Here is a 10,555-nt window from a genome sequence, read left to right on the forward strand (position 1 = left end):
CAGCACACTTGCCCCTGTACTGCGAAACGATATACTAAAGGAGGTCGTCATTTGTTTGAAGTATGTGCTAGCTGGGGCGAAACAATGACACGAGTGTGTGAATTGGGAAAGTGCGCGTATCTTTCATGCGCTAGCACGCGTGTGATCGTGTGACTCCAGTGATGTATACCGTGCATCAGGCTCCATGCATTGGAATATACTAGATTGTATAAACGTGGTAGTTGACGGGGATGGCTTGCTTTTCGCCAGGCTGGCGTGTAAATCATCCCATAGTGGTCAACTACATTCCACTGGTGATTTCACCGATGCATGTGGGAGCATAAATAAAATGAAAACTCTATAGTCATACAGAATGCGTATTTCTCACCGCAAGTTCCTATAAAAACGCCGATCACAATTTTTAGCGCAATCGCTACCGCTGCATTCCGCTTCAGTAGTGCGCGACACTGTGCACATCTTGTGCGCTACGATAGTCAATAGAAGAGAAATGTAGTATATGCTCACTTTCGTAACACTGCTGATGCAAATGCTACAGCGATGAAAGAAACTGCAATATTAATAGCACATGTGTCGTGTGGCAACGCATGGAGTGACCGTTTTTGCGGATCTAATTTGTAGAGGTCCGTGCGCGTTTTGGACCGAGAATATTATTGACGTCTACTTTGAAAAAGGGCTGCGCTAACGTTGAGATGCTTGTCGCGCGGTACGTAATGCCGCATTCGGGCTCTCATCAAACATAAAGCGGTCGTCGTCGTATCACGGCGAGTCGCAGAACTACTACTCGAAGTTGACAACAGCGCTGCAGCGTAAGAGTAATGAGAAACGTGCTCCGGTCTTCGACAGTTCTCTTAGGTGATCAATGTGTCCCTCAATGTACAGTACGGTCCACTGTTAAAGGGAACATGTGATCGCGTGGCCTCCGCGCTTCGCGGAGCGCTGCCGACGAGAACTTGTGGGAATCGTCGGGACAAGACGCATGCACAGTAACATTGAGGACTGGTCATTCCGCGCATGCGCCTGATGCCGCCCATTCTCGCCGCATCTAGGCGGTAGGGCTTCGTGAAGCGCGGAGGGCACGTGATCGCATGTTCCCTTTAACAATGGACCGTACTGTACACCGTGGCGGCGGCGTTCTACTACTACAGAGGCTAGAAGGTTTTCCTAGTGTCGCGACCGGGCCGGCGCAGCTGAAATAACTTGCTATGCTCAAGGCAGATGGCGTTGCCGCCCGCTGGCGTGCGGGCGGGCGCAAGAAGCCCCTATGGGTAGTGCTCGCTGGTTCAGTCGGTTGATCGTGTGTGGGTTGCTATCACTGCTTTGACAAGGCGTTAAAGTGTTAAAGACGGTGCAAACACTGGCATAGGTTCTCTTCTCATTTAGATTCGACACGGACTAGCTGTAACACCGACAGTGTGCCGTGGCAGGAGCGAATGCAAGCGTCACGTCGGGCCTCACCTACTGCGCCGTAAAGAAGCGTAAAAACGCATTTTGTACATGATACCGAAATGAGAAAAGGAAGCGGCACAAATTGCAGGGTCGAACGTCTTTATTACACAAGGTTCCATGACAACAATGTACTAATGCCTTTTTTTGTGCGAAGTGCCCTGTGCGAGGCTACTCACAGCGCCTAGCTCATTTTCAGCAACTTTTTCTTTTCTCGCTGCGCGCCGCGCTCTTTGTTTACCGACTTTACAAGGAAATGCATCCTAGTCAAGGCGTAAAACTTGACCACTTCTGTCGTAATTCGACGTCCATGCTCCGCGCAGCCCACACCTTGAAGCTCACGTCCCTGAAGAAAATGCAGAAAGCTGACCATGCTATCTGCGTGTAGCTCATTGCGGCTGAAAAACACCGTAAATGCGTCCTCAAGCTTAGCTATGAGCTGTTCAATTGGCCTTGATGGATAAACTAAGCCTCCATGGTCAAAATTTCGAGTAAGTGAGGCATTGTTGTTTGACTCGGCTTGCAAAGGCGAAGTGCTGAAACAAGTTGCACATTCGGGGCAAGGAAATCTGTTAAGGATTTTTCTTACAACATACCCAGCTACATAAAAAATTAGTCTGCTGTCACTTTTTTTGTCTACACAGCCCTGATGATCGCTCAGGCTGCTGTGCTCCTCGAGCAGCTCTGCAGCAGAAGCCAAGTTTCCGCCATCCAGTAAATTATCGACAAGTTCAGTCATTCGTTCATTTTTTTCTTTGGGAACATCAGATGGTTGCAAGAGGGCAGTCACGACTTCTGCAGGTACGTTTGCTCCTTTTGGAGGCTTTGCGAGGCTGTAGAAAGGTTGTTGATAATTATCAAAAACTGCCCCACAGTATGATCATTGCAACCGAAGCACTGGCGCACAATCCCAAATACATTCTCCATCCTGTCTTGGCTTAGGTTTGTAGTCAACAGGTACTTGTATTGCAGCGACGTGATCAGGTATTTTACAAGCGACAGTGTGCTTTGCAGCGTTACACGCAGCCCAAGGGCAGTTCCTGCACTTAAAAAGCCGCCACCATACTGTGCAGCATGTTCCTCCCATTCCTTGAGAAAAACAATGAACTCATTCAAAAACTGTGCACTTCTTGAAACAGCACGAAGGCCTTTTGATGGGATTCTAGATGACATTATAAAAATTAGTCTTTCCATTAGGTTTACAAACCGTTCTGTCGGTTCGATGTTTCCGACGTTGTCCCTTTGCAAATGGTCCCGGTAAAAGAAAATACCCTTTAGTACCTCCTGACTTAACAGCTGAAATGCAAGGTTTACTCGCATTTTTTCGAATGCGTTTGGATGCACATGTGATTGCGTGATGTGTGGCATCACCTTCAATGTCACAAATCGCCCGCGCGCACTTGCCAACTGGCTGGGCGAACGGCGCGGCTTGCATAGCGCGCCAAAAGCCGCACGCCTGGCAGCTGCAGCGTCACCTACGCTGTGCATCCAAACCGGTTTCACAGGGGCCCCTTGAAACGGCGGCCGTTCACGACACTAGGAAAACCTTCTAGCCTCTGTACTACTACTGAGCAAGAGTAAGCGGATATGGTCCAGGTGCCAATACGGAAACTTCGATTGAGTCACAAGAAAAAAATGTTTATGTGCTCAGGTTTATGTATGTGAAAAAAAAAAAACTCAAGTGGTCGAAAGTAATTTCGAGCCCTCTGCTACACGAATTGGATTAAAATTTAGGTCATACATGCAAGACCTATGGTGAATGACGTGTATCCCGAAGTGCATTTTGACTGAAACCAGTGAAAGACTGGCCTGGAAGAAAGCACGCGTTTTCCTTAATATCAAACCGACCGTGTTTAGAATGTCGCGCAAACTTAAAGGGACACTGAGGAGAAATTGAAGTTGGCTTGTATCGACAGAATACCAGCTCCTGATTACAAAAACGCCACTCATACTGACAACAAAGCTCTTGTAACGTAGAAAAGAGCAAGAACCAAAATACAGGTATCGCCGCCACAGGCCAAACTCGCAAGTACAAGCGTCATGACGTCATATAACAAAACAGTGTTGCTAGAACCAATGGTTCTAGCAACGCTAGGACACGAGAAGCACAAATCACTGAGGCGCAGCCAATGCATGCGCAAATCTCCTTGACGTCGCCAGATGGCGCCACGTGCCGGGCAGCTACGCGCTCGCCTGAAGCATCGGGACCAATCAGCGCCTGCTCGCCGGCGTTAGGCGGGCTCCCGGTATTCCGCTAGCGGTATCAAGGTACACGGTATGCTAAAGGTGTCTATTTGCGAGAACTTCGTTGACGACTTCGAGAACGAGATCCATCGTAACGCTCGCAAAACGCCGGTGCAAACGTAAGCGAAGCAACTGTAGCGACGGCCGCAATAGCCGATAGATGCCTTCAACGTGCGGCCGGCGGTAGCTTTCTTTTCAGCTGCTGCTAGGCCGCACTGCTGGACGCCAGAAATCACGGAGTCTGCATCACGTCATGTCACGTCATGTTTCACGTCACTTAGTCCTCTGTCGTCATAGCCGAATCCCAAGTTTGAATCACAGCGGCGGGAAAAACCTTTTCAACTTCGAATCCAAATCTCTTAGAAATAAATGCATTTTTCGCTGCCGGCCAAGTGGCAACAAAGCCATGACATGCCAAACTATCGGATTTTGCTATAAAAAATATATTAATAGTGCTCTCCTCAGTGTCCCTTTAACTGCGACAGGCAACAAATCATTCCAGCATAGTAGAAGCTCGACGTGCTACAGTAATGTGTTGGCTGCACGAAGTAATTCATTCACACCCAACCTGCTGCCCACCATACATGAAAAAAATTATACAGCACGACATGCACAAACTGCTCTGCGGTTGCTATACGGTTCGCTGCGTATCCTGACTAGTACATTTCATTGGCCACCAGGCTCAAAACTACTTTGTATTAACTGATATTACCGCCTTAAGAAAAGCGTGCCATTCAGCCATATGTAGGCATTTTCCATTGTAGGCATTTTCCACTCATCCAGACATGTAATTTTCGGTCACAGTTATTATATACTTCATGTTCTCAATGTTGAAACACCTTTCGTGTAACTATTCGCATACTTCTGAAAATTATCGTGGATGCATCCACATTAAAAATGGCTTAATGCTGCACCTGGATTTTAATCTTTGTAGTAAATACATATACAAAGCCTCAGAGAATACCCCATACAGTGCAAAGCGAAAGGTTACTTCTGCCACAGGTGTACACGCATGGAAGTGCAATTGTGATAGAGGCGTTGCACGCTTCAATAAATCCCGACCGCGCCACGCCCCACGCTCGCACCAGGAAGAACGTGTGCGCTACAGGGGGCGGCTACCTACCATTTACGAAGCTGATACACGGCAAGATGTCTTGCCTCTGGATCCAGACAAAGCTGACGACTTCAGTGCGCGAACTTTCGTCCGTACGCCGGCAGTTTGCTGCCGGTGTGGCAATCCTGGCAACATCTATCGGGTTTGCCTTCGCTGCCGACCATCCCGCTACTGATCCACGACCTTCACTGAGCGGCCAACCTACTCGTGGTCCCAATCGGCTGTTGCAGCGGTCCTTTGGCATTCCAGCTTTCGGACTCCTTCTCCGGCACAGGACCGCAGCGTGACTCCTCCTCCGACCCACCTTATGCGCTGGCCGTCACCACGCCTCGTCTCCTCATCCGGAAAACGCCAGCGCGACCGACGGAGTTGAGGTCGCTGGACGTCAGTTGTGTGCTTATAAACCTCAGCACGTTTTAATGCGAAAGAAATGTGTCTGTCGATGGTGTTCTTACATAGGCGCTTGTCGATACGGGTGCAATAGTTTCTGTGATGAGTCTAGGGTTTAAGCGCTTGCTGGGACGCAAAGTTAAGTTTCAATGTGAACAAGCGCCAACGTTTTGTGGAATGAGCGGCGAATCGTTGCGTCCTGTGGGAGTCTGTGGTGTAAAAGTGTCATTGGGTGCCGCCGTTTTTCAAGTGGAACTCATCATTCTTTCCCGCCCTACCCATGACAATTTTTGGGATCCACTTTTTGAAAATGTGTGGCGCTATACGGTTGACACTCGGAGTGGAACGGTTCATTCGGAGCGAAGCCTTGTGCCCGGCCTGCTGGAAAGTCCGTAAGACGAGGAAACTGTACTTTGTGAGTTCCGAGACACAGCCGCGCCATTGTGGTTTTCAGTGTGCGTCCCGATCTCATCACCTCGCCACACTTTACTCCACCTGCGTGGAGAGGAATGCCATTGTCCCTCATTGTCTGTCATCTCCCTGTGCAGACAATGCAGCGCGTGGTTGTGGACATTCAATTCCTCCACAGAGCCCGTAGTATCGCACCCCGGCTTTAATCTTGCCTCCTATGGGCACGATTCACTCTCCGCTGTGCCAATAGTCGGGGTGGCTCGAGTGCGCGGAGCGACGAGACGTGCGGCGTATCGGCTCCTGCTATTTTCCCCACTTTTTGTGCGACCTCACCGAAACCGTTACTGTCACCTTCCCAACATTGAGAGGAACCTGCTGGTACTGGTCCCGAGCAGTTAGGCACGAAACTTGCTGTTTTATGGCAATTTTTCATCATAGCCACGCCGCGGAATGCTAAGCCTGACAAAGGTTAGCCTCGATTCCGTCGGCGCGGGAACTTTCCGAAGCCACCGCGTTACGGCGACCACTACCCAATGCGGCTACGACCCCACAACAATGGCGTGGGCTGAAATAGACATTCGATAACCTGAAGACAACTTTCCACTCATCGAAGATAAAGGACTCCACGCTGATTTCCATGCGTAAGCAGACCCAGCGTCCCAAGACATCCAAGGACGGTGCCTTGATGGAGTCGCTCAGGTCAGCGCAGGCAGCTGGGCTTCCCGGCCGTCTCGGGTCATCCGGCAGCGATCGCGCTGCGCTGCCGCTGTATAACAAGACTGCGCTATGGCACCCGAAAAAAATTAAAGAAGGCACATTGTTGACCTAAAGTGCGGTGAGGAGAAAGCGCGGTGTTGCTGCTTGTGCCACTGACGTGTGGTTAAGATGTTAAGCTTCGCAGACGCTCAGGGCAGAAAACGCCGAGCTGAGACAAACTAAACGATCTCATAGACGAACAAAAGTCCAAAAAAACAAGGTAGAACAACACTAACCCGCAAACAGACGAAGATCAGGCGATAACTACAGGGCGGCAGGAATTCACAACTGTCATGGCGGCTGTTAGCAATGCATTGGCTAATCTTAGCAACCTCATCTTCAACGTCCAAGACGAGACGCGCAAGGATAGAGAGCGCCTAGTACACGAAGTACGAAAGGAACCGCGGCTCGCTGGCTTTGTCGTGTTGCGACCACCAGTCGGTAGGCAGGCCGTACAATTCACAGCCATGAAATCCAGAGCATTCGATGCTCTGGATGCATATGTTCATTCCAGAACATATTCGATGTATGTTGCACTTGCACACCCCCTGACAGAAGGGACGCGAAGACAGGCTCACCGTTGCGATATAAACAACTCCCCATCATCCCTGTTTCAAGTTGCAGTGGTTGCAAATAGAAATGAAAGACTTTTGCCTTCATGCTCAGGAGCTTACAAAACAACTGCCGTTTACTTTGAAGGCACGATAAAGGTCACACACTATTCCACATGTGGACAATGGGGTCACCAGTGCTGGCAGAGTCAAATGCATCGGTGGATGCATTCTTTTCGTTTGGAGGAGCAATGCTAAAATAAGCCGTATTTCTCAAGAGGCACTAGTGAAACTTGAGTTCAGCTATACCTTTGTGGATCCTTGAGTCGACAAGGCTATGCTTCACTCTTATCCACTGAAAAAAAAAAGGTACCTTCATAAAATGCAACACGGCAACATGCTCGTCTGTTTCTGCAGAAAGCTATTCTCATTTGCTTTGCATAAAACATGGCTGCATCACGCAGCTCTTTTGGACTGGTGATTTGGGGAAATGCTGTTACTTACTACTGCTGGGTAAAACACATCTAAATAACAGAGATTCGCAAGATATGTTTTCGCTAATAAAACTTTCAGCCCTTTTATTGATTACTTTCCTTCTAACCTTTATGAAGAATGCTCAGTTTCAAATGACTGTCAAACATAGGGCTAGGGAAATCACTGGTTGGTTTTCCCAAGTGCACGGAGCTTACACCTTTTAGCACAGGGCAAAGGCAGAGACAAGGGGCAAATACTGCGTTAACAAATGAAGAGCATCAGAAAAAATTGCTCGTGGTTTAGAATTGCTAGAAACATTGTGCGATGGTAGGTTTTTGCAGCTGGACACCAAGGCCACATACGCGAAAACGTGACTGAAAGCACGATTCCTTTCCCTTCGCAACTTGCGCACAGACAGCAGTTGACGAAGATGACGACGTGTAATGCAAAGCGCAAAAGTATGTTGCAGTTTAATATGAGACGTGATCGGTTGTGGTGATAGCATATTGCTCTCGTGCAGTGGCCAGCAAGGCTGATCTGTTTGTGCCGCCATGGGTGCGAAACCCAGTCGCAGCAATACTACTATTTATTTTATTTCTGCAGGCTGGCCAAGTTCACCCTCACTGAAAATCTCTAATTTCTCGCCATTTCCCACATCATGTGACTGACTAACTTTAGAGGCTTCACCACACATCGCGCATTCCAGATTATGAGGCCAATAATGCTTTCACACTAAAAAGTTACACGTTCATTCGTGTGTAGTGAAGTTCTCTACGAAGAAGAATACCTTTTATAAAAAGATTTTGCTAGGCTGCTTATGGAACCAATTGTTTCAGTGTCACCCTGGCTTCATACCAATGCTAAAGTTTTAACAAAACCAGCTGTGCCAACAGCTGGGTGGCCGCATTCATTCAGATCTTTTCAAATACATACGAGGGGGGACCCAAAAGAAACCGAACTGAGAGCGCGCTGCCATTCGTAGACGTAGTAGAGAGTTTTACTGCTAGATGGGGTTAGTAGAGACCTTCACGAAACAGCTGTGCAGACGACATAAGTTTGTAGGTAATCATTTGAGCGTAGTGTTGTGTTTCGCTTGCAGTGATTTTGTTCCGCCTGTGAAATCTTTCGGCCTGCGAAAGAGTGCGTTTGAAGTTTTGTTTCCTGCTTGAAAAATCAGCAACAGAAGCTTACCAAATGTTGCAAAAGGCTTTTAAAGAGGATGCTATGAGCAGCACACAAGTTTTTGAGTGGTTTGGGCGCTTCAAACGTGGTGAGATGAATGTTGAAGACCATGCTCGTTCTGGGCGTCCTTCAACGTCTCGAAACGAAGAAAACGTTGAAAAAATCCGGCAGAAATGAACGAAGATTGTCGTTCCACGATCGACCAAATTTCAGAAAGGTGTGAGTTGCAGCTCGTCTCAGCGAATTTTGACAAAGCAGTTGCAAATGAGACGTGTTTCCGCTAAATTTGTTCCTCGCATTCTCACACAGGATCAAAAGAACATTCGATTGAATTTGAGCCGGGATTTAAAAAAAGAGATTGAAAGTGATCCAAACTTCTTGACCAAAGTCATTACAGGTGATGAGAGTTGGTATTACGGGTATGACCCAGAAACTAAGCAAGCGTCAAGCCAGTGGAAGTCTGCCAACTCTCCGAGACCAAAAAAAGCAAGACAGTTGAAGTCGAATGTGAAGACAATGATCATTGTCTTTTTTGATGTTTGGGGAATTGTGCACCAAGAATTTGTTCCCTTGGCCAGACTGTTAACCAGCACTTTTATTTGGAAGTTTTAAGACGTCTGCGAGAGGATGTGCGGAGGAAACGCCCGGAACTTTGGCGATCAGGTGACTGGTTCCTTCATCACGACAGTGCCCCCGCACACACGGCCTTACGAGTAACCCACTAATTGGCCTCTCGGGGATGGACTGTCGTTCCCCACCCTCCATATTCACCAGACCTACCCCGTTCTACTTTTTTCTCATTCCGATAATTAAGAAAAGTGTAAAAGGGAAGCGTTTTGGTGATGTGGAGGCCGTACAAAGAGCTTCGCAAAGGGCACTGGACGATATCAACGTTGAAGAGTTCCAGAGATGCTTCAAACAGTGGGAAAAAAGACTTGATAAGTGCATCGCATTTCATGGAGAGTACCTTTGAAGGTGACTGAAGGAATTTTTTGCAAGAGTTAATAAACAAAGTTTTTATAGAAAAAATCCGTTTTTTTTGGGGTCCCCCCTTGTAAGCTATATCAAATGAACAAAAAAATTACAAAAACCAAAGATAAATTTTGTAACATAGCAAACTGCCAGCTTTATTATGGTGATCTCAGTGGTGTATCGAAGTATTGATGATACAGTATCGAGAATATGCATTTGAAATTGATCCGCCGTGTTGACTCAGTGGTTATAGTGCTCAGCTACTGACCCAAAAGACGTGGGTTCGATCCCAGCCGCGGCGGTCGAATTTCGATGGAGGCGAAATTCTAGAGGCCCGTGTGTTGTGCGATGTCAGTGCACGTTAAAGAACCCCAGATGGTCGAAATTTCCGGAGCTTTTCACTACGTCCCTCATAGCTGAGTCACTTTCGGACGCTAAACAACATGAACCAAAACCAGTAATGGAAATCAATTTTGGTTCAGTATCTTGTATAGGTATCGGAAATACAATTTTTGACAGCATCAGGTATCGGTATCGAAGACACTTTTTTCAAGAATCTTGCCCAGCCCTGCTTGCTTGCGATTCAATCCTTGAAATTCATTCAGCCCTGAACAGGGCAACATGCTTGGGAGTTATGTGTGCAATGTTTTAGTCATAACGGAGCAAACTGCAGTCCACATGTACTTTTGTTCATTAGTGACACACACCAAAGCCTGGTCCTCACCTCCTATGTGTGCACATGTTTTTCTGTACACAGGGAGAGCAATCAAGTCTGTGCCACTGGTTCCAGCTGCAGTAATGCTTGTCATCCTCATCATCGAGCAGTTCCCTGCCTTCCCTTAAGCCTACATCTGCTTGTCCCGAGAAGAAATGAAGTGAAACCAATTAAAGTGTGTTTTGCATAACCGTTGCCTGCCATGCTTCAATACAGCCAATACTGCATCTACAGATGTCAGTGCCCCGTCTGCCTGTCAAATTTGCAATGCATTTTCTCCTTTTCACTGCTCATTTTGCAGAC

At 47.6% G+C, this 10,555-nt stretch overlaps 1 protein-coding gene across 1 annotated transcript in view; it reads left to right on the forward strand.

Moving 5' to 3' along the window:
* Window positions 1-10,380, forward strand: part of LOC149371748 (uncharacterized) — an 85,284-nt gene extending 74,904 nt beyond the window's left edge. Inside the window, exon 8 of the mRNA XM_089581022.1 lies at window positions 10,295-10,380. Within this exon, the coding sequence (XP_089437148.1) occupies window positions 10,295-10,380 (86 nt within the window). The remainder of the gene's footprint in view (window positions 1-10,294) is intronic.
* The last annotated feature ends 175 nt before the right edge of the window (window positions 10,381-10,555 follow it).

This window comes from Amblyomma mixtum, chromosome 1 (assembly GCF_055824585.1).
Source record: "Amblyomma mixtum isolate Tamu chromosome 1, ASM5582458v1, whole genome shotgun sequence".
NCBI classification, from domain to species: Eukaryota; Metazoa; Arthropoda; class Arachnida; order Ixodida; family Ixodidae; genus Amblyomma; species Amblyomma mixtum.